Raw genomic sequence first — 24,957 nt, forward strand, 5'->3', positions numbered from 1 at the left:
TCTGCATTGTTCATGGATCAGACAGGGTGTCTGAGGACCCCCATTTTCCTTTTCTGGGATCCCATCAGCTTGTTGCAGCAGAAGTGGGATAATAAAGTCAGAGAGAAACAAGGAGTTGGAGGCATTTTATTCAACCAAGTCAACCGTGCTTGCCCAAAAGTGTTTGGTAATTGACATCCAGTTTGGTTCCACCCATTAAAAAGGAGCAAAAGTGCAGAAAAGGCTGTGTGTGAACTCTGATGGGGAAATCAAGGAGACGGGTCTGTGGCCAAAGAACAGCTGGCGGAGCGGGAGGAAAACAATGACAACCATCTCAATCTGCAAGGAAGAAAGTGGTAACATCAGAAACGTTGAAATCAGAGCTTAGCAATAAATAGAAAGAGGTACTGATTAACTGGGAAAATGCAACTGATAGTGTTCGATGGTTTCCAAGCTTTTTTTCTTTTAGGGGAAGGGTGTGCATTGTTGTTTGGACCAAGGGGTGAGTTGGTTTTTAAGTGGCATGTCCCCAAAAATGTCCCCAAAAATAGGCCAGGCCAGGCACCAGAATGAAAGAATAGGACAAACAAGGAAAAGGAATATTACTTGATTAAATTAAAATTAAATGAACGAAATTACAGTTATCCTTATTACTTGTCGTGTATGTAATCATTCTGAGAGGTCAGTTATACAAATCAGCTAAATAAGTAAATAAATAATCATTCCCCCCCCCCCCACTTAGGTTACATTAAAAATTACAATTCAGCATCCATTTTGTTCTCAGTCCCCTTCCCTGGCCAGCACATTATCTCACCTCTTTTCTTCCTGCGTGGCTTCTCTTCTGACGATGTTGACTTCTCTTCTGATGACCCAACTGCAAATAAATAAATAAATAAATGAAATCCATCCTGATTCATGAGCAGGGGAAAGGTATTAGGATCAATCCAGAACCTAAGGCAGGTAAAGTCACTTGGTGATTCTTGAACATCAGGGTTGGGCAACAGATCAATGTGCCACAGATCAATGGGGATGCCCACACAGCCGCTGTTGACAAATCACATCTTTCTTAGATTTATGTGCTCATGTAAAAAACCACACAGGTAAAAAGGGAGGAGCTTGGATTGTGCAGCCAGAGGTTGCCATTTTGACTTTTTTGACCCTGCTTCTGCTCCCATGAAGAGGCTCCTTCTCTGCTTGCAACCGCTTGATACTCACCCCGGACTGGAGGCTTGTATCCCTGGCAGCCAATCCTGGGTCTCTTCTGGTTGTACTTCTCGCACAGCTGGGGACTTCCAGCCTGGTTACAGCACCAGTCGTAGAATTTCAGCTCTTCGTCTGGACACATCAGTCACAAGGGGAAATGAGAAGCCATGAAAACTTGGTTTCCTTTTATTGATCGATGCACTGCGCTATCCCAGAAAATGGGTTGAGGCAGTAACCAGGTTGAGACTGTGGCATACACTGGTTCGCCCACGATGTGGAACTTTGATTTGTTTTAACCGTGGTTGGCTGAGCAAATCATAAAGGCCTGGTTCCTTCAACACGCGAAGCCAGAAACATAGTTTACCAAACAGGGTTCATACATTGTTCTAAGCCACGCTGTCCTTTGCTTCTGGCTGAAAGCAGGGCGGCCAGTCTGTTCCAGGAACAGAGGCAACGTCTACACCGTTTAGTGATGCTTCTGATAGTCCCTTTTGACCATCATTGCTACTAACTCATGACATGGTTTTCTGCCCTTTTGTGGCTGAAACACCCAAAGAATGGGTTCACACAACAGGCGTGTCCAGGTCAGTTAAGCTGAGCAGCTTTATTTGCAAAACACACTATGCCCACTTTATGTTAATGTTGGTTAGTCTTGAGTAGGGTAGAAAGTTGTGCAGACTCAGCCCATTGGGTTGGTTGAGGGTTCAAAGTATGGTGTGAATCCTTAGAACAGTGTTTCCCAACCATGGCAATTTCCAGGCGTGTGGATTTTAAATCCCAGAATCCCACAACCAGCATGGCCATTGAGGAGAATTCTGGGAGTTGAAGTCCACACGCTTGGAAGTCACCAAGGCTGGGAACACTGCCTTAGAAGGATCTATTCAGGACTCAAGTTACGGGGGTTGTATGAACGCAACCATTTGTCCCTTTCCACCTCTTCTGTAAACCATGCTTCCTTTTCCCCTCATTGTTTTAATTCCTCTCCAGGATGAGGGTCTGACAAGCATCAGAGGCCCAAGTGGAACCCAGCTGTGGAAAACTTCCATCCCTCATCCTCTCAGCTGCTTACCATTGCTGGGAGAGTTTTTCCTTGAACCCTTCCAGATTCTCTCCTGCCGACCTTCTTCAAGCTGGTTATTTTTGTTGTAGAGACACCGGACGCCCGCCCCATACTTGTTTGGGCTGGAGGAATACAGCATAGTTAAGCCCGAGTCCAGCCAACCTGCAAACATGAAAGGTGTTAATTTCATGTTGTCAACTCTCAACATGAATGGCGATGGGGAGGACGCGGTTCCACAGAGACACTGGTATAAACTTGCCACCTCCTCTTAGATGGCCGTTCCTCACTGCAACAATACGAAATGGGTGGATTGCATGACCGTGCAGCTGAAACCCTCCTCCTTGTTTACATGCGGCGCACACACAGTGCACATGGAAAAGGAGACTGAGCTTTAATTGCACAGCCATGGCCACCATCTTGACTTGTTTGACCATTCTTCCACGGATACCCCTGCTATAGTACGTCCTCTACCGCCAGCGTTCCTCAACCTTGGCAGCTTGAAGATGTGTGGACATCTTCAAGCTGCCAAGGTTGAACACTGCTCTACTGCATGAATTGCGGTCTTTAAAAGCAGCAAAGGGGCCATCTAATCTAAACAGTCTAAGATCAAGCCGCTCGCTTTGTGGCAAAATGCTTAAGATCTTGACGGACCTCCAGCAAGGGTAACCAAAATCAGGACAAGGCAAAGAGAAATAAATAGCGATGGCGTTCAGACAGATTGGACTAGCTGGCTAAAATGAAATGGTTGTTTTCATTCATCCAAAGGATGTAAACTGGCTTAAATCCAGTAGTCTGAGCTTTACATTTTCTTGGGGGGTCCAGCGGTCATGCTGGGGACAGTCCCATCCACGCAAAGCACCTTTTTTGCTCTGTGTGTAGCGGATGTCCGACATTCCCTGTTGCAGAGAGCAAGGACAAGGGGACAAGTTCCTGTTCCAGGCTGATGGGGACCCCTCGTGACTAATCCAGTCGAGACACCTCTGCCTGTAATTCACGCGGATGCTGCTGTCCAGTTTGTATATCCACAGACCACGCACATCTGGAAGGAAATGCAGAAGACCGTAAACATGAGCTCAGCCTGGACAAAACTCAGGGAATTGAGTTTACTTTATTCAGATTTATCTTGGTTAGTTTCATGTTGCCTTCCCCAGTTGGGTACCTTTCCAATGCATTGGGACTGCTGGATCCACCATCCCCAGCCATTGTCCATGCTGACTTGAAGTTATGGGACAGATAGTCCCGAAATAGGAATCTAACAAGTAAATGAATAAGTAGATGCAATATCTGGAGGGTGTCAAGTTGGAGAAGGCGGTTCTAACTTCTCCAAGGTCCTCCTCTTTGCTGCTATGATTCTGACTGAAAGGCTAAAATCCCCTTTTTCAATCAAATGGGAATTATGAAATCATCACTTCAGCCCTCCGGCTCCTTGCCCTTCTCTGCTCTGTCCTGGTCAGATCCCATTTGGTGTCCCGTGTCCAGTTCTGGGCACCAGAGATGAAGCAGAGTGACAAGTTGGAGTGACTCAGAGGAAGGCTATTAAAATGGGAAGGGGCCTGGAAACCAAGCCCTTTGAGGAACAGTTAAAAGATCTAGAAATGTTTGGCCTATAGAAGAGAAGACCAGATAGCTGAAGGGGCCTCACCCAGAAGGAGTGGACCCATTTACTGTTGCCCCAGAGGGCAGGGCCAGAACCAAGACACTAAACTATGAGAAAGGAGGTTCAGACTAGACACCAGGAAGAACTTCCTGACTGTACCAGCTGTCAGTCAGTGAAACAGCCTGCCACATGAAGTTATGAGTGCTCCTTTGCTAGGAGGCCTCAAACAGAATCAGGACAGTAACCTGTTAGGGACGGGGTGTTTCTCAACCTTGCCAGCTTTCAGATGTGTGTGCTTCAACTCCCAGAATCCCCCAGCCAGCCAAAACTGCACAGGAACCTCGGAACACCTTCATGTAATCAACCTTTCAGGGGCATTTATTGGGAGGGACTATCAAAATCTGCAAGACGGTGGGTGTGATCGCGACACCCACCGTCTTGCAGATTTTAACCCCCTTGTGGACGCCTCTGCAATCTTTCCTCTGTCCCTACGTTTCTGATTCTAAATTTCAAATGCACTTAAGAGGGACCTGGGCTGTTCTGACTAGTGCGAACCCTAGGACGGTGGTGGCACTAACAACAGCAGCAATGAAAATCACTAGGATGGCAGACAGGCAAGTTGCAAGTCTACAGAGCTCACGGAGACCCAGCCGGAGCTTGATTTTTCCAGCCAGGGGTGGGGCATGGACAGCTTCACCCTACCTACATTTAGATCCCTGCCTAAGCCCGCCTTCCTTTCCCTTCCTCCCCTAATTCCAAAGCGAATCCATTGGGTGCATTCCAAATGCCACTGCACTTGGTCTCCTCTTCCTAACTATGTTAGTTCCTTGCTGTGGCAGGATCCCAGGAAAGGGGGATGGGGGGTGGTGACCTTTAATGGCTTTTGGACATGTGGCTCCTGCTGGAAGAGCAGGTGGCAGCTGTGGCCAGGGAGCCCTTTGCACAAATCCATCTTGTGTGCCAGGAAGGGGCCTTCCTGGACCGAGAGGCCTCGCTCACAGTCACTCACGCCTTAGTCACCTCCTGTCTGGATTACTGCAATGTGCTTTACATGGGGCTGCCTTTGAAGACCATCTGGAAGCTGCAAGTGGTTCAGAATGCAGTGGCAGAAGCAATTTTGGGTGCCCTGTGGTTCACCCGAGGAACACCACTGCTGTGTGAACTGTCTGGCTCCCAGTTGCTTTCCAGGTGCAGTTCAAGGTGTTGGTTATCACCTTTAAAGTCCTACACAGCACAGGGCCAGGTTACCTGCAGGACGCCCTCTCCCTGAGGGTATCTGCCCATTCTGCTAGGTCAGAAAGGGCGTGCATGCTCCAGGCCCCTCCTTTAAGGATGCCATCTGATGGGACCTCAAGGCCCGGCTTCTTGGCGGCCATCCCAGTTCTTTGGAACAGCCTCCCACCTGAGTGCCAAGTGATTCCTGCCCTTTTAGCCTTCGAAGGGCCATGAAGACCTGGCTCTTCCCCCAAGCATTGGGCTGGGACGGAGGTTGAGCTGAGCGGCTGTTTAGCTGGTGCCTAGGGGGGAAGGGCGCTTTTGGTTTTAGCCATGTTTTTATGGATTGTTGTAAACCACCTAGAGTCCTTATATATGCATTATTTACAGCCATGTAAATCCTGTAAAGAAATAAATAAAAGGCAAGCTAGGATGGGAAGCCTCATTATTTCTCAATAGCAACTGTGGCTTTTGAACAGAAATTCCCCAGCCACAGAAACAGTGGAGATATCTTGCCATGGTTATCATTTGATTCATCAGGAGGCTTCTCCAGGACCGGGAATGCACCTTGGACTGGTAAACCTGTTAACCTTGATTGCTAAACCACAACGCAAAGATTCTGTTGGCCTCTGGAGCTGCTCCATTGCCTCTGAGAGGAATAGAGGGGGAGCAGTATCTTTTTCTCTCCCCACACCCCTGCCCTCCCGGACCTTCTGAGTCTCCATCAGGCCTGCCATGGGAGGCAACAAGAAATTTGCACCCAGACAAGATTTTGGCAAGGCGATTTGGCCAGTACTTTCCTGCAAAGCGTTGACCATACCTGTATTGCAGCCTTGGAAGTGATCTGGCCGGTATTTCTCAGCTGGTGTTTTAGTCATCAAATCATCATTTCTGAAATATCCATCGCCGCTGAATAGAGAAGAGGAAAAGAAGAGAAATTGATTCTCATTTTTCTAAGACTGAATCACATCCACCCCACTACAGGCAGAAGATCTTTTAGAAGTCCACCCAGGTTGCTCAGTTTAAGAGCACTCACAGGCATTGCCAAGCATGCTTAAAAAACCTGGGGATTTGTTTGCACCCTTAAACCCACCCTGCCTTTTTGGTGATTCGAAGGGACCCGTCCACTGACCTGTCTGAGCAGTCGGAATCCCTGAATGATAGACCTAGGCAGGATTGAATCATGTGCTCTTCTCTTCCTGTCATCTCCCTGATTAAAGACATTAGCATTACCTGGTGTATCCTATAAGCACGTTGGGGGCTGAGAGTTTAGTGTGGTCCCACTGCATGCCTCCATCTTGGTAAAGGAAGAGCGCATATGTTCGGTATCCGTCAGTGGTAAGAATAGCTTGATAGGTGTTCGTCTGGAAGGAGACGTATCAACAGCATGGATGAGACCACGGTTTCTTCCATATCCAGCTGCCCCTTTAGGGCTCTGATAACTTCTTTGTAATGGGATAATTTTAATTTCATCTCACACACACACACACACACACACAAAGACACAGGAAAGATTGTGTAAATTAAGCAATTATAAGTCAATGGTTGCCTCCGCTGAGATTTCTGCTTCAAGCATGTGGAATAATTTTTAAAAAGTCGCAGCAGGGTTAGATCGGTATGTAAAGAACAAATGTTTATCCTTTTTCTTATTAAAAATATATTTAAGAAATCAGCCACTGCTTTAGGTAGCAGTTGGACCTGTTGGTGAGGTGATAGTGAAACCTTATGAAAAGGGGCTTTCAGTTTCTCTCATCTTTTTCCTTACATTTGGGGAGTCAAGGGATGGCAAGGAAACTAATGTTCATGGACCTCCACACATTCCTCTTATTTCTGTTATTGTTGAAAGACATTGGGCGGACATCCTGTCTCCTTAAGTGTCAAGGCCATAAAGACATGGGAGGAACTGACCTCAACTGATAGCCTCCAGAACACCCTGCAGCTGCTCTGGAGATGCCTCTGCACTCCAGGAAACAATAAATATCAGAATACCAAAGGGGGTGCCCCAAACTTTGACTGGCAACCAATGGGTCATTGGGGAGATAAGTTTCCCCCAATAATAAGGAGGATCCCAAATTTATGCCAATTGTAGCCAATCAGTTTGTTAATTGCTGTATCTCTGTGTAAGAAACGTGTATAAAATCTTCTTCTTTGAGTGTGATCGGGGTACTCCTCTGCCTTAAGGGGAGACCCCAGCTGACTCTATTAGCTTACTTTCAATAAAACTTTAAAATCTCAGCTGGTACTTTCGTGTCTGATCTTCTGCCGGACTGAATCCTAATTGGGGAGAGTCAGAAACTCTCAAATTTTGCTAACAATAGGCACTTTCCAGGGTTAACTGCTAACAGGACTTTCCAAGCAATAATACCGACCAGAAAAGACATATTTTTTTGAACCCAGGGAGGTAATTTCCAAATAATCTCACTTCTGGTATCTGGCACCTGGGGGCTGTCATTCAATTTACCAGGAGGCCTTTGGTTCGGCAGATGTTAAATAAAAGAAGATAGTAGCCGTGCACTTGGAAGGTTCTTCAATTTATTGGCTACCAAGTCTCAGCTGGAGAAGTCAAAAAAAGGTTTCACAAGGAGACAAGGGCAGATAATTTCCATACTGCTGACACAAACAACACGCACCTTTCCTTGGATTCACCATGAGTTGAGCTAGACTTTATAAAAGGAAAAATTAAAATGCCAGAAGCACGATGCTTCTGAGAGCAACTCACCTTGCTGTTCTGCCTCTGCGCGGGGTAGGGCTGGACTTTCTCCCAGGTGATCTTGAACAACCATCGAGCTGAATATGAAGACCTAACGTAGAGGCGAATCTTTGCTTCCACGTCTTGGACGAGGGGGTGCTTGGGAGAATTCCCGCAAAGATATTCCTACGCACAACGGAAGAGCGTGTTGCAAGTGGAGACGTTTAGGTTAATGGCGCGGGAGATAACAGAGACCTCCTGAACCATTTCTGGCCCTGGATCTAGAACAGCTTTCCAGAACAGGGGGCTCTTTTCCAAAGTGTGGGACTACAGGTCCCCCCATCTCCTTTGGTGTGGCTTGTAGTCCAGCTTGTCTGGAAGGCAGCAAGTTAAGGCAGGATGGTTGAAGACACTTTCATGGAAGAATACACACGACCAAAAAGGAGCCAAGAACGTGTGAACCGCAAAAAACAAATATTAACCAAACCAATATTAACCAGGCTTAACATGTGTGACTACGTGCCCTCGTCTAATAAAAATCTTACATCTCAAAGAAAGGCATATTTTTATTACCCTTGAGGCTGATCTAACAAAGGACATTAGAATGTTTTTTCTTGCCTATCACGTGTTTCGCCTTTGGACACCTTTTTGGAAAGCCCCTTTTGAAATATGGTGAGAAAGAAGCTCTTAACTTAAAAAAGAAAGACCATCTCTCAGAGATGTTGCTTCCCAGTTTAAACAATAATCTCATTTTGTTTTAGGGTATTTCTTTTCCCTTCCAGGTGCGACATCCCAAACCTTTTACATTAACAGGCAAGGAGGTTGCCTGGTCTTCATTTCTGGTAGGGCAGGGGACAAATAGGATTCACATTATAAATTAAAAATGCTATCAGCACTGAGAAAAGGGACTCCAAAGAAAATAATGCCAAAGGCTAATCCAAAATACCTAATGGATTAACTTGGCTATTTTTGCTTGTCAGGGATCCACAGAATAAAACAGTCAACATTTACCTGGTAGAAGATGTTGCCAGACCCTTTGGAGAAGTCAGCGTTGTCCCAAAACGCGGCCACCATCGGCACTTTCTCACGGCCATTAAAACCATCGGAAGGTGGGTTGGGATAGCTGGCAACGTCTTTGTCAGAAGCTGGGAAAATGATCTGCCCGTTGTCCGTGAACTAAAGGAGGGCATGAAAAGATGTAATTTATTTATTATTTATCTGTTTATTTATTATTACATTTGTATGCCGCCCGTCTCCCCCAACGGGTAATTCACCAGGCGGAGACTTTGCTTTTCAAGTAAATGCTGATGTAGCCTCCACAGTTCAAGCTTCATTGCGTACTACATTATACATTATAATATATCATTGCTCAAAATACATTATTGTATGTTATATTGTGTTAATAATAATAATAATAATAATAATTTATTAAATTTATATGCCGCCTAACTCCCAGAGACTCTGAGCACTGTTGTATTACATTATATTTACAGTGACCATATTTTCTTGGAAAAAGTAAAGAACAAACCTGAAAAGGGGGCACATCTGAAAGACGTTCATAAGGATAAAAAAATTTAATTGTTTATGTTTATAACTTTGCATTACAAAGGAAAATTCAAGAGCAAAACCAGGAAAATCTTTACAAAAATGCATACGCTAATAATATCTAAAATCAAACTGTATACGTAAATTTATTTTAAAAAGACAATTCAATTTCTCTATTTTTCACATGAATGGGAAAGACTGTGCCTTAAGTGGTACCATTTGTAGGGTAAAAATTAAACAACCAAAATAAAGGACAAAAGTGAGTTTTTGAAAAATAAATAAATCTAAAGGACAGCTTTCTGAAATAAAGCACTGACCTTTATAATAAAGGACATATGACCCTGTAATTATATCAACTAATAGCCAGTTGCAAACTTTTGTAGCAAGTTAGATTTAAATAGCTCCAAATCTGTATAATTTTAGTTGAAATGTACATCATTCTAAATATAGTGGACACAGATTAAAGCAATTAAAGCATTAAAGCAGATTAAAACTGTTGGCTGCCTGTATGTATAATTTGTAATTGTTTAAATGGTTTTAATTCTTGGAATTGTTCACTGCCCAGAGCTACTTGGATTGAGATGGGCGGCTATAGAAATTGTATAAATAAACTAAATTAAAAAAAATTTAAAAAAATAAATTCCAAGAAGCAAAACCTGGAAAGCAAAGAATCCTTTTGGCCTAAAATGATATTGCTAGGAGTCTGGGGGCAAGAGACTTACATATACAAGCTGTTGTCATACGAAGCATTATAACCTGAAAGCCCTCCAGTTTTTCTGGCTTGGTGGGTGGTGTGTAATTTGGTTGCAAACGCACATGGAACATTTATCCAAACTTCACTTCGGGAATCCCACCCCCCACCCCCCAGTGCAAAATGCAAGGGGAAGATTGCAGGAGAGAGACAGCCTGACTTCAAAGCCAGTTAAGATAAATATGGCTTTATGATGCCTCCATGGTGGGCTCGGGATCAGAAGAAGGGAGCCCCTAGAGAACCCAACCCCATAAAGATGGTAAATAGGGCATCTTTCTGCTGTGGTTAAGAGGATGTGAGAATGTGCACCCAAAAGGGGGAAGGCTGAGCATAGCCATCTGTCCATAACCACAAAGTCTCCAAAAAGACAAAATGTGATCCAAGGGAATTCAGAAAGAAAGGGAGTTGTTCAAAACACAAGAAATGAGAGGCGGACGGATGTTTCAGCCTCATCTTTTCAGCGAGATATTGGTAGGGAGTCTATGAGAAAGAAATTTAAACTACTTGCAAAGAACTTGCCTTAATGTTTTCACGAACTGATGAAGGCTACAGTTGCCTTATTTACTTTCCAAGACTTTGCAATCCAACCCTTTCTTCCTGGCCTTAAACCAGATTAATGAGATGCTGTGTGAATCTTGTTCTCTTTTGCCAGCCCAACAAGGTAGACCAGACTGAGAAACCCATCCTGTAGAGGTCAGGACTACTTTGTTGGTTGGGGCTCAAGCCCCTCTTATCTGACTGTTGCCTTGGCAGCGGTTCTTCCTCCTGTCCTTCAAGGCCATTCCCTCCATCCTCTACATCTTGGCTGTGTGCTGCTGCGGGTTTGACATCTGGACACATATTTTATCCCTTCCCCTGATTACTCCCCCAAAGACCCCACAAAGGTGACCCCTTTCACCTGCTTGGTCCTAGCAAGGTGGAGATTCTCCTTTCCAAACGCCCCATGTGGGGCAGGTAGATACCAAATCAAGCCCCCCAGTTAATCTCGAATCACTAATTACTCACATAGAGGGAGGTGCGTAGTGTGTTTCCAAGTGGGATTCCAATCTCAACCTTGAACAGCGGGGAGTTAAAATCCACTTTCCTTTCAACGTACTGCTTATCGTTCACGCTGGGTCCGTAGGGGTACAGGGACACTGCTGGGCCTGAACAACACAGATAAAAAGTTGAGGTCGTTTTTCTTTTCTTTTGATTAAGCTGCTTTTGACTTTCAGCCTTGAATTGATCGTGGTTTAAATTTAAACAAGAAATACTAACTGGGAACATAGACGGATGCTGTAGTAGCTAATAATTATAACTAGACTCTGCAGGTTCTTCACACTCACCCACATACAATACTTTCTGTGTCCAAAATTCTTGGACACGAGAACAGTATAATGGCCATAAGAACAATAAAAGCAATGTGACTTCTTTTGTTGACTTACACATCAGTGTGTAAGTGATTATTAAGTGATACGTTCTTGTAAATCAGGGTTTCTAATGCATATCATGTTCTTTGTATTGCTGCTAAAATGTGACTGGATGCGAGGGTGTCCACAGAAGGGCCGCAATTTAGGATGGTTGCAACTGTATGATCCAAGCCCTGCCTTCTTTTTAGGTTGCAGCCACCATCTTGACTTTTTGACCCCCACATAGATGCCTTCATTGGGCATGCATAATATGGAAGCTACAGGAAGGGGAGAACCATGTATTTTATCATTAGGAAGATGGTCTATCTACCAGCAGATGAAATGTGGTTTGTCACCAACCCACCTGATGGTGCAGCAGCAGCCTTGCCCAGCTTGGCAGAGTTCTCATCGGCAGCCTCTGTTTTCTTTTTCTTGGAAGCCTTGGAATCAGAGTCAGGCTTATTCCCTGAAGTTTTGCTGGTGGGTTGCGATGACTTTGTCGCTAGTGGGCCAAGTCCTGATAAGGCAAGACGAGCATCTGATTTAGCCTTGCCCATTTGGGCTTTGCTTAAACCAAAAGCAATCTTACTCTTGATTAAAGTCTGGAGCAGTTCTGAGAGGTTAGGGCTACTTGAAGAACCCAAGCCATTCTCATCTGAAGCGGAAGTGCTGACAGGAGATGCGGGACCAGAAGGTAGCAGCTTCCCAGCAAGTGGGTGCTCAGTGTTTGCTGTGACTTCAGTCTTGGGGGACAGGAGAGGGGTGTCTGCTTTGACTTGAGGTCCTGTGCTCCCAGAAGGCAACTGCGGTGTCTTTGCTGGGCTTACTTTTGCCCCCAAGAGAGAAGGTTGCGCTCCACCTGCAATAGAAGCTGTGGAGGTCCCCTTCTGAGCTGCTGAGCTTGAGCTGACAACTTCATCTCTTCCTTCTGGAGCTGGAGGAGATGAACCTTCCCCATTCTTCACTGCTAGTCCATGAGAAGAGCTTGGAAGCTCATTTGGTGAGAGTTCATCTGTTGGAGTTGCAGAGGAGAAAGAGTCTGTTTTACCGGCTACTTTGCCAGCCAATCTCTCCTCTACCTTCTGATTCAGAAAAGATGAAATACTCAGCAACTTCTCAGCAGCATTTCCTGGGTTTGTGGAACCTGAATCAGAGGCTCCTAAGGGCAGGCCTTTATTGGGAGGCAACAAAGCAAATGGAGATGCCACTCCTGATGGTTGACCTGCTGCTGGTTTGGTCTGTTCATCAGGAGATGGGCGAACAGAGTCTCTGACACTGGCCAGAGCCTCAGTACTACCTCCTGAGGCTCCTGGGAGAAACTCTCCACCTGCTTGTGCATCTGGGGTTGGAAAACCTGATCCACCCAAAGTATCACTGCTAGAAAGGACAGAGTGTCCACTCAGAGGCAGAGCAGAATTTTCTCCATTATTCACTGGATTTGCCAAGTTGACCCTGATACATGAAGGTGGTTGGGAACAATCTGTAGCTTTGGTGGCCAAGTTCCCATTAGGAAATGCTGTGTTGGAAATCAAGGTTCCACCTGAAGATTTAGAAATCTTTGTTCCATCAACAGAAGATACTTCACTTTTTGAATCAGATTTTTCTCCAAGTTGCTCTGCTATATTTTTTTGATTCAGGCCTGTTCCTGTGGAAGAAGTAGGTCCTTGAGTACCTGCTGTTCCTATGTTGGCAGTATCCTTCCTTCCATCAGTGGAGAGGGACGATTCTCCATTAACAAGTTTTTCAGAAACCTCCTTGCTGACAGATGTCGCAGGTGATTGTGGTTCAGTGGATGAGGGAGCCAATGATAATTTTTTCTCACTTACAACTGAATTATCTTCTGATGTCTCTGCTCCTTCAGAGGCTATGGCCCCTTCTGTTCCTACACTATCTGGAGATGTTTGAGATACTGCATTATCTGATGACCCTGAGTTGGCCCTTTCCTCTCCTGTGAATAAGAAGGATTCTCCATTGTCAAGTCCTCCAGGAACCTTTCCGTTGGCAGATGTTTCTGGAAATTGTAATTCGGTGGCTGATGGAGCCAAAGATGCCTTTTCCTCACTCACAATGGAATTGCTTTCTGTTTTTTCTGCTCCCTCAGAAGCAAGAGAGCCTGCTGGTGATGCACCATCTGCTGACAGCTGAGATCCTCCATTAGCTGTTGACTTTGTGCTGGCAGTTCCCACTTCTTCAGTGGCAGATGACTCTGATAGTGACTCTGAAGTTGATGGAGACAAAGATCCCTTTTCCTCAGTCACACTGGCAGACACTTCTGATACCTCTGCATCATCAGGAGCTAGAGACCCTGCTGCTGATACTCCATCTGGAGATAGTTGAGATCCTGTATTCGTTGCTGTGTTGCTAGTTCCCGCTTCTTCATTGGAAGAAGAGGTTGCTTGTGATTCTGCAGCAGATGCAGCCAAAGATCCTTTCTTCTCACTCACACCTGAGACTTCTGGTATTCCTGCTTCTTCAGAAGCTGTAGCTCCACCTGGCCCAGCACCACTTGGAGGTGACTGAGGTTCTGCGTTATTTGCTGCCTCTGAGTTGGCTGTTTCCACCTCAACTCCATCACTAAGTTTTCCAGAGACTTCTTTATCTGCTGGTGCATCAGGTGTTGATGACTCTGTAGCTGATGAACCTAAAGAAGTCTCCTTCTCATTTACAGAAGAGCTTTCTAATTGTTCTACTCTATTGGAAACACCAGACTCTTCAGTTGCTCCACCAGCAACTGATTGAGCTTCTGCATTATTTGTTGACCCTGAGCCAGTCACTTCCAACTCTTTAGTGAGGAGGGAAGATTCCCCATTACCAATTCCTCCAGAAACTTCTTCACGATCAGATATTCCTGGAGACTGTGATTCAGTGGCTGATGAGGCCAAAGACCATTTCTCCCCATTATTAGAAATATCTTCCACTGCTTCTGCCCTCTCAGAATCTTGAACCTCGGCTGTTGATGCACCATTGAGAGATGGTTGAGATCCTGTGTTAGTCCCGGATTCTGAGTTGGCAGTTTCCACTTCTTCGGTAGAAGTAGAAGTTGAATGTGACTCTGCAGCTGATGGGAGCAAAGATCCTTCCTTCCCATTTACACTGGAGGGGCCTTCTGATATCTCTGAACCTTCAGAGGCTGTAGATGCTCCTGGTTGTGCATCATCAGGAGGCAGCTGAGATCCTGCATTATCTGCTGACTCCACACTGGCTGTTTCAGTCCCTTTATTATTTAGGGAGGATTCTCCATCACTAAGTCCTCCAGTAACCTCGTTACTGGTAGATGTTTTAGACTGTGATTCTCTGTCTAATGGATCCTGAGAAGATTTCTCACTGCTTACATTACTAATGTCTTCTGAATCTTCTGCCCCATCAGAAGAAGCTACATCTTCTGGAAATGACTGAGATCCCTTGTTAGTTGCTGAAGGTGGATTAGCAGTTCCCGCCAGTTCAACAGGAAGGGCAGAATTTCCTTTGCTGAATGCTCCAGAGGACTCACCACTTTCTGATGTTCTAAGTTCCTGTGACTCTGTGGTTGATGAAGCCAAATGTGCTTCCTTCTCACTAGCTGTTTGCAGTTGTTCTGTCTCTTTGGAAGTTTCAGGTGCTGCTTCACCATCTGGAGATGACTGAGAACTCACCGCTGCTTGCTCAGAGGCAGAAGTTTCCAATCCTTCAGTAGAAGAGTCTGATTGTGACATTGCTCCAGTTTCTTTTCCATCCTCAGAAGATACTGCTCCTGTTGTCAGTTGAGCTTCCTTTTTAGGGACTGGTGGTGAAACAAAGGTTTCTGCATGATCTGGGGAGAGTAACTCTGTGGTTGAGGGAGTCAAATATGTTTCCTTCCCTGTCACTCCAGCCAAGTCTTCCAAGTCCTGACCCTCCTCAGGAGCTGCAGACCCTGCTTTTAAGATATCATCTGGAGATAATTGAGAGGAACCTGGAGAAGCAGAGGGCCCACTGAGCTGATCCCCTAATAAATCTGAAACAGAGAGAGAAGGGATTTTTGCATTTGGAAGGGCTGAAGGGGACTCTTCATTTGTCACAAGAGTCTCTCCATCTTCTACAGGCGCCAGAGCTAAAATTTCTCCAACAGGCGAAGTTACTGATTGTCCCACAGGAAGATCACTTCCAGGCTGACCCTCATTGCTCACTGTCATGGCTATTTTGGTTGCTGAAGCCAACCCTGTACTGTCTTCCCCATCTCTACTTTCATCTGCAACTTCACTGCTCGGAGAAGAATCAAGAGTTTTGGAAGATAGATTCGGAGAGGGTTCTCCATCTTCATTCTCTGAATTGGAAAGTATGCCATCAATAGATGCAGAAGAAGGTATTTCTCCTGATAGTTCCTGAGCTTTTGTTGATGTCTCAGTATCTATAATCAGGGGAGAAATTGTTCCAGATTTTGCAGCTGGTATCTCTGCAGAGCTTGATATACTGGTTTCCACTGCATTTTCAGAACTTAGATGTTGCTCAGAAGGTGGAGTATTGATTTTGTCCTGGGCACTGTTGCTATCTGAAAGAGGTTCCTCATTAACTGCTGGCTCTGAAGTAGATCCAATTCTCTTTTCTTTAGGAGATGAAGTTGGTCCATTGCCTAAATCTCCAGAAATGCTTGGTCCCTCGGTAGCCCCTGTTCCTGAAAGGGCTGATTGAGGGTTTATGATGGATGGAGCAGAGGAAGTTTCTTCTCCGTTGATGGAATCAGAATCTTCTGGATCCTCTGAGCCTGTTTCCATGTCATTCTCTTTTGGTGGTTGGGAAGAAGTTTGGGAACCAGGTAATGGATTGGATGGAAGTTCTGTTGTGTCCAGTTCTGAAATTAGGGGTCCAGAAAGTGCTTCATCAGGAGATGTTGAAGGAAAGGTAGGTTCTCCTTCTGAGGAAGAACTGGAACCAGATGTCAGTATATTCTCTCCAAGTGACTGACTTGGAGACAGTCCATCATTCAAGGTCCCTGATTTTTCCACAGGCAATGGGGTTCCAGAAATTGGAAAGAGCTCTGTCTGGGAAGGTGAGAGATCTGTCCCACTTTGATCTTCACTATTAGCTTGTGTGTCTACCTCATTTGTGTCAGAGCCTGAAGCAACACTTGGGATGGCTTCACTGTTTTCAGAAGAAGAACCAATATTTCCAGGTGACCCACTTGGGGAGACCTCACTTCCTTCTCTCTCTGAAGGTAGTTCATTAGGAGATGCAGGAGCTGAAGCTTCTGCAGGTGGTTCTTGTGCCTTAGCAGCTCCTTCTTTGTCCACAGGAGGAGGAGAAGTCTCCCTGATGTTAAACAAAGTTTCTGATTCATTTTCAGATACAGCAGCAGAATCTGAAGAGGTGGGATTTATTTCACCCTTAGGAGCACTGTTAGATATGGCTGTTGCCTCATTATCTTCCAACTCTGAACTAGCTGTTTCCACCCCAGGATTCAAGGAGGAAGCTGTGCCAATGTGGAGGTCTGCAGAAATGTTTTCTCCATCAGGTGTCTCTGTTCCTTGATCAGGTTCTTGTCCTGGAAGTGGTGAAGCAAAAGGTGTCCCCTCATTGCTCTCTGGGTTTCCAGAGCCTTCTTCCACTTCTTTCATTGTGGAAGTTGCCCCCATCTCACCATCTTCAGGCAACTGAGAAGATATCCCTGGAGCTACAGAAAGTCCCACTGAAGGAGCATCTGTTACATCAAAGTCTGATTGTGAAGGCCCAGGAGGGGTGTCACGGGGAGACACTGAGTCAGATGGAGCATCTGTTGTTCTATCTGAAGGAGAGGAATTTGATGCTTCAGCATCCACAAAGTCTTCTGGTTCTTCAGTGGGCACCTTGGTAGTTTCATGGCTAAGCTCCGGGTCTGATGAAGAGAGAATTGGATCTGCATCACCTCTTCCTCCTGTAGGACCAGAGTCTACTCCTAGATCAGCCACACTAGCAGGTGATGCTTGAAGGGAGTCTATGGCAAAGTCACTTGCTCCTGAGGACCCAAACGTTGCATCGGTGGGGGATAGCCAACTGGAAGGCAATACTGCTGAAGGCCTTGTCTCAGGGTTATCCTTTGAAGGCAGTGAAGGAGAACCTCCAGCATCCAAGCTCCCTCTTGTTTCTTGGTCAGGCAGCTCTTCTGGGTCGCTAGGAAAACCTACAGGATTTGAGGATGGGTCTTCTAACTTCCTACTAATATCTGTGGATGGTTCTGGGGTGTCTTTCTTTGGCTCTAAAGTGACAGCTTCAGTTTCTTCCCATGAAGCTGGGGTGGGGTTCCATTTGTCATCCAGATTTGGTTCTCCAAGAATGGCCTCCGACGGCTTCTCTTCTTCTGCAGTTCTTTCACTGGAAATTGCATTCTCTGCCTTTTCCCTGGAGGGAGTTGCTAACAGCTCTTCCTCCTTGGTTGCAAGAATAGTCACCGGAGCATCTGTTATGCCAGAGTTATCTGTGATAAGCTCGGTTGCTTCATGGCCATCATCCAAAATTGGAGCAGGCGTTTCCTTTGACATTACATCTGCTGTGACTGTTTCCTTGGACTCGGCAGCAGGGTCTCTTTTAAGAGTTTCTTCTTCCAAAGATGGTTCTGAAGAATTGACTTGAATCAAGACGTTCTTGTCATCCAAATGGTCTTCTGTTGTTCCCTTTAGATCTTCTGTAATTTGGAATGTCTTGGGCATGTCAGTGACAGAACCAGAATCATCTTCGCTGGAAGCCAACCCAGAATTCAGTGTTTCTCCAGGACTGGGGGCCTCCCCTTCTCCAACAGCATCGGGGTTCTCCCCATTAGTTTCGAAGGGGACAGTGGTTTCGATTGGAAATGCAACCCCCCCCTCAGTGGTCGTTGGCAGAGCGGGCTCAAAGTAGTCTCTGTTTACCGCCGAGGGAAGAATCGTTGGCGAGGTGTAATCATCTTCGATGGACGGCCATTCGGTGGTCACTGGAAGCGCTGCTCCCATTGCAATCTCTGCAAAGGGTTGATAAAAGGTTGATAAAATAAAACAAGTATCACACTTTTGCAGCAAACAGAGGCTTCTCGGCCACTTAAATAGACTGAAATAAAGAGGTCTAAGTGAACTTGCTTGGCTTCATACAACCCACAAGTAACCAGTGTTCTCGGTTTGCAGAGTTCACTGAACCGTAAACTAGCCAAAGAGGATGGGTTCACACAAAACTCTAAGCCAGGAGAAAAAATAAATAACCAAGTTAATACTGTCCAAGGATAGCACAAATGCAGCTGTGAGTTATGCAAGGTGTGCGAATTTATTTATTTATTTATATGTCAAATTTATGTCACCACCCAGCTCTCCCACAAGGAGGGACTCTGGGCGAATGCATTCTCTCTGCAGCCCTTCACTCTGTTGCAACACCAGTTTCTAGTTAACCCAGTGAAGTTCACCAAACGCATTTGTGGTGCTATATTTTCTAAATCCAGCATGATCACATTTTAACATTGAATGATCCAGCCGTAACAAGACTGGATTCTTTGGGATTTCTTGGCATTTGGGCATGGCTCTATTCAGCATGTTGACTTCCTTATGGAAAATGCCATCAAACCCCACATGCAGGTCTGTGCAGAGTTGGTGCTCTCCTCTCTAACCAGGAAAGATGCCCATTTTAGATCCAGGGGTCCAATCTCTACTCAAGGTAGAGTAGCATCTGGGGAATAGAATTATTTAACACTGCATTGTTGGAGCTCCCAAGCTTGATTTTTGAGCTGCAGGCAGTTTTATTAACCCTACGAGGTAACACCACCAGAGCTGGAGAAGTTTTGATGTTTGAAGAACGTCTCCAAAAGTCCTACACTGCTTATGTTACTTAGCAGTGTAAAGAAACAACTGCAATACAAAAAAATTAAGTTCTGACAACTGTCGTACTGCAATGGGCCAGCTCTGGGCTACACGCATTCACTATCATTGCAACAACACATGAGTGATTAATTCACCAATCATAAATCTATCGAACAAACACATAAATAAATAAATAAATGATGGAGACCGTACCCCCATCACTAGAAGTTTTGAAGAAGAGGCTGGACAACCATCTCATAGATGGTTTAATCAGTTTGCCTGCCTATTGCAAGGGGTTGGACTAGACCATCCTCCTGGTCCCTTCCAACTTTACCATTCTGTAGTTCTCTGATTCTATCAAGCTCCCAGCCCCAAGGTACATTTTCCAAGTTGGGGAGGTCTGACTTCAGCTTTTTGTACAATTCAGTGGCACTTTTAAGACAGTGGAAATGCTCATAGCCCAAGGATTTCTGGGCATCTGCTAGACTTTTTTAAGTGATAGAGTTAATCATTTTTTGTACTCAAGTTATGTCACAGCAGGTGACAGGTCTATCTCATAAGGGATGCATGCTCAGAGCAGGTTAGACTCCAGGGGTAACAGTATGGAAGAGTTTACCCCCCAAAAAAAATTCTGGGAGGTTTTTTTTTTTTTTAATTTCTCAGATTAGCCTACAGTCCCTGAGATTTCCTGGCTGTCTCCCATCCAAAGCCTAACCAGGACTGATCCTGCTTAGCAACCAAACCCAAACAAGGTTGTCTATGTGCTGCCTCCTACTGGGCAAAATGGGTAATGCGAACGCCGTAAGCTGTGCTTGAAAAGAAATTGGCAACCAGTATATTCATTGCGAAGGAATATATACCTTCCTACCAAATATATTCATAGCAATCTAAGTATGTTAAACGAGTACTTTATGCTATGCCAATGTTTGTTCTTTATCTCAAGTTGCTCTGCTCTGCTGTCTTCGAAATGTTGGCTAAATGCATTTGATATCATTCATATTTAAAGCAAATGCTGAACTTTAGCAAGCAAATGACCCCAAATGGAGTTTCTCTAGCTCTTCCTTCGTAAACACACATTTTGTCAAAACCGAACACGATTTTTTCTTTCTTTTTTAAGAAAAACTACAGTATAGTTCTCTTCCTTCCCATTCTCATTACAGATGCCTAGCCAAATTTTCACATTTGCAGGGAAAGTATTTGCTAGTTTTGAATTGCTCATGAGTAGCCTAATGCATATTCCCTGAACCCAATGAGACTTCTCTGGGGAAAATTTAGGGTTATGTCAGTGTTTCTCAATCTTGGCAGCTTTCAGATGTGTGGAGTCCAACTCCCAGAATTCCCCAGCCAGCCTTGCTGGCTGGGGAATTCTGGGAGTTGGACTCCACACATCTGAAAGCTACCAAGATTGAGAAACACTGGGTTATGTTATGAGAGAACACAAAAATGGCTGTGTTCCCACAACACCCTGGACTTAATTGCTGACTTAACTCATTATCTGGGTTTACCCAGCGCACTGAACCATAAACTAACCAAAGTCACTGGGTTTCCACAAACACACAAATCCTGCCTAGGTTAACACCGACCAAGCCTAGCTTTGCAGTGCAAATGGAGTCCTGCAGTTCTCTTAAGTCTTCTTATTAATCTGATTAAGTGTGTTGTGTGAACAGAGTCTTGCAGGTTCAAACCTAGTCTGCACTGCTCAATATTCTTCATAAGAATTCCTTGTTTTATTTCATTCGGTGTTGATGCCACCCGACTCTAACCGACACTAGCAACCAAGGAGTTTGTGGAAACTCTAATCATTCACCACCAAACCCTGTCCTGCTTTGTTTCTGTCCCAACAACCGGGGAAAAAAAAGAGGGCAGGATAATACAGAATAGTAGAGAAGGAAAGAAACGACTAGAAAGATGATGTAGCACTAGTAGGGGCACCCATGGGGCAGGGTCAAAAAAGTCAAGATGGCTGTGATAGTGCCGTTGAAGTCCCACCCCTTTTTAAACCTACATCACACAACACCCATTTAAACCTACATCACACAACACACAGGGCTTTGACTGTCTGGTCCTGACCACCATCTTGACTTTTCTGATGCCCCCTCGACCCCCGAGCCCAGATCAACCCCTGTTTTCTGCTCAAAATAATGTCAATGATGTTTAATGTTTAATGTTTCTGCCCAAAATAATGTCAGTAATTTCATGGTTAACTAAAAATGTAATTAACTTTTTAAATTTTGAATGTCAGGAATCAGGAACAACTCCAGGAGGTCTACCGCAAGGAAAAAAATGATGAAGACCCACAGAATGCAAAAATAATCCATTCCCCAAATTATGTCAAATAATTCATCCTCCAAATTACCCAAAATCTAGGGCAAAAATTGCATAAAAATAGGGAACAAAATAACACAGCAAACAGCATTGCTTTCCTCCAAGACTAAGAGCTTCCAGAAGTAAGAGCTTCCAGAAGACCTTCAAGGAAGGTGCTTCCCTTGGGGAAGGAGACTATTCCAGAGGGTGGGAGCCACTAGGGAGAAACACTGTTTCTGGGACCCCACCCGTCTCATTTCATGTCACCTGGGAATGTGAAGGATCCCCAATTGGGATGAGGGCACAGGGTGAATCACATCTGTTGGAGGTCCAGAGCCAATGGCCCTGACTCTTCAGATCTCATGATCTTCTAACCACAAAGGGGTTGTAGGGTCCAGATAAAGAGTTAAGCATTGATTCCATGCATCCTCTTGGTCTATCCCTTTCCTTCTCTTTGCCTAAGGCACTACTAATCTGAGGTCACATCCTTCTGCCTTCCATTCCAGGCACACACGTGAAACACGTGTTCTTGGATTCGCCTGCTGGGAGGATGGAGTTTGCTAAGTACCTGGCTTTCCCTAAACTTAGAATGCATTTCCCATAAATAAATCTCCTTTCTGAGATAAAACCTCCTTCACTAATCATTGCTCAGGACAGATTCCTGCTTTCAGAAACAGTCACATGCATACACAGTACACCAGCCAATTCTACATTGAGGAGGAAGTGCTGGAGTTGGGTGGGGAGCCAAGCCAAGTAGAGCTTTAAGGGTTACAACCAACTTCTTCAGTTGCACCCAGAAACCTAGTGGTAGCCAATGCAGAGCCCACAATATGAGTGATATACAATGATATTTCATCTGCCCACACACGGAGGGCTGCATTTTGTACCACTTGCAGTTTCTGAGTGGTCTTCAAGGGCAGCCCCACGTGGGCACATTGCAGGAGTCCATTCTGGTGGTGATGCATTATTGTTGCCAAGGCCAGCTTAGATGCTTTGCTATTTCTGAAAGCTGGGGTATTCTCCGATTGCTATCAGTGGCACATGGGCTTCTCAGCAGACACTTAGATGCTTCAGATTACACAACTCTAAACATTCATCCACATTTTCTGGATTTCCTCAGTACGACTGACCATAACATTCCTTCATAAAGGGCTGGGTGTGCAGAACAGCCTAAGCTACAAAAAAGATTAACCAAGATTACTACTAACCAAGCTTAACCCACAGTACAAGTGAAGCCACTGGGTCTTCACCTAACCTGGATTAATTGTATTGTGTGAACCGAGCTCTTAAGCCTGCAGGAAACAATCATTTTTGTGCATTTGTACACCCATTTAAAATGCTAACTTCACTCGGCTTTCTTCTGATAAATTCAACCTGGGGCTGAAACTTATCTAACCACACCAGAATATATTTCTGTTGTTAGAAAGTATGGACCAACTGCTACTTTCCGCAGGATCAAAGCAGGTTAATCAATTTATGCTGGATGAGAATTTTGGAAAATGCAAGCCCATCACCTCTTCAGCGAACCCGGCTGGGGCAGGCAGAGAACCTGGTCCCTGGGATGGGGAGGTCTCCGTCCCTTTCTAAAAACTCAGAAGGAGGCTGGTAGCGCCTTTTCTGACTCACAATTTGATTCAAAGACTTCTCCAAATCAGAAAAGGTGCTACCAGAATCTTTGCGGGGTTTGGGCACCAGAGATTAACAAGGCTCTCCTTCTACAATGTCTACCTTCAACCCCCCTGCAACTTTTCCTTCTCCCTCGTTTGCATCTTTAATTAAATTCCTGGAGCTGAACTCGCCTGCCGATCTCTTGGACCTGCCTTAGAAGAGAGTCAGAAGCCAACTCACCGGACAGAAGCCATGCCCAGACTCCAATAAGGGGGCCCCACTGCAGCTCCTTCTGGATCCCCATGGACCAGCCAACTGACTTTGCTGGAGAAGACAGCAGGGTGGCTGAAGTCCTCCAACAGGACCAGGTAGAATGTCCTCTGGGGCTTGTGGTTTCTTATAAGAGGTGGAAAGGGGGCTGTGCCCACAGCCCCGCCCCTTTCCCTCCAATTCTCTGGCTGCAGCCGGAGGGCTGGGAAGGACTAAGGTTAAACAAAGGTGCCTTCCATCAGAGGTCCTCTCAATGCACAACCCACCAACCCAACTGTGAGCTGGAGCCAACCAGGGGTCTCCTGCTAAAGGGGCTTGGAAAAGAGCAAATGATGAACACCCCCCCCCCTTTTCCTAGCCATCTACAACCAGTCTTCCCAGGTAAAATTGCAGGAAGGGGCTGCACAATTCCAAAGCAGTGGGCATCAACTCCAACTCCAAATTCTGCAATCCCTTCTTCAAGCAGGTAGGACTACAACCTCCATCACTCACAGCCAGAGAGGATGAGAATTGTGATCCAATACCCTCACAGAGCACCAAGTTAGGTTAGAGAAGGATGAACTACATTCACTCACCAACTAACAGAGATCACCTCAAATTCTGATGGCTAAGAATTTAGTAGGAATTCATATCCAGTAATATCAAAGTTAATTTCTTCCTCAAGACATGATGCAGAAACAAACCAGCTTGTGTCAGTTTATTTATGTTTATATAATTACATGTAACTCTACTTCAAAATCATACAATAGATAGTATCCGGCAGCAAATTTTCTGCCCTTGGACTCAGAAGAAAACGAATTCAGACTTTTTCTGATCTGTCTTCCCGTGGCCAAAGTGTGCACCCTTTGTGCCTCAATGCAGATATTTCCGGGGTGCTTACTCTCTGATCTTCCAGATTTGAGAAGGGGCTGCAGAATTTGCACAATTGTTCCAACTTTAAAAAAACAAACCAAGGACGAAACCTAGCAAATGGGCAGCCCATCACCCCCAAATTACACAAAAGTTGTGCATCAACTCACAATGCCTTGCCTGTCTCAGAAACCTGGCAAGTTCCACTGAGAAGCTGAGTGTTAATGGAAGACTTTGCTGATGCAGAAGCAGAGCTGGAAGATAATGTGACCGACACAGCCTTTTTAAATTAATTTTGCCATTTTTCTGATTAACAGTGTACCCCTTTCAAGAACTGCCTATTTCCAGCATACTCCTTCAGCCTTACTAGAGATTCTTGGCCAAGTTTTCTGTCATCTTTTGCCTTCAGCAGGAGAGGAAGCAGAATTATTGGATTCTGGAGGTGAAAGGGCCCACGCAGAGCAACCCTGGCTCAGGGCAGGGATCCATTTTAGGGCATTTCCAACCTCCAGCTGAACACTTTCAGGAAGAACACAGCTTTTCTATATCCATTCTCAGACTGTTCTTATTTTTAGGAAGAATTTCTTAGGATTCAACCATCGTCTGCTTTCCTGTTACTTAAATCCATTCTATCTCTCTTCATAAAGTTAAATTCCTAAATCGTTGGATCACCCTTGTGGCTCTGCTCTGAAGCCATTCCATTTTCTTCTGAAAGAACTGGACATAGGTGTGAGTCTGACCAAAGCCGAAT

General features: G+C 45.1%; 1 protein-coding gene across 1 annotated transcript; it reads right to left on the reverse strand.

The window, feature by feature from the left end:
- Nucleotides 1-108: 108 nt before the first annotated feature.
- Nucleotides 109-23,432, reverse strand: MUC4 (mucin 4, cell surface associated). The gene is made up of 12 exons (XM_088132181.1): nucleotides 23,328-23,432; nucleotides 11,792-18,352; nucleotides 11,045-11,184; nucleotides 8,755-8,919; nucleotides 7,774-7,929; nucleotides 6,288-6,418; nucleotides 5,875-5,963; nucleotides 3,102-3,281; nucleotides 2,252-2,404; nucleotides 1,195-1,314; nucleotides 794-853; nucleotides 109-318 (listed from the first exon to the last, which is right to left on the reverse strand). Exons 1-12 carry the CDS (start codon nucleotides 23,389-23,391, stop codon nucleotides 314-316), a joined length of 7,824 nt encoding a protein of 2,607 aa, XP_087988307.1. The 5' UTR covers nucleotides 23,392-23,432; the 3' UTR covers nucleotides 109-313.
- Nucleotides 23,433-24,957: the final 1,525 nt, after the last annotated feature.

The sequence above is a fragment of the Python bivittatus genome, unplaced genomic scaffold, assembly GCF_059951505.1.
Source record: "Python bivittatus isolate LINGU-HERP-01145 unplaced genomic scaffold, Pbiv_v1 ctg000980_np1212, whole genome shotgun sequence".
Lineage (NCBI taxonomy): Eukaryota > Metazoa > Chordata > Lepidosauria > Squamata > Pythonidae > Python > Python bivittatus.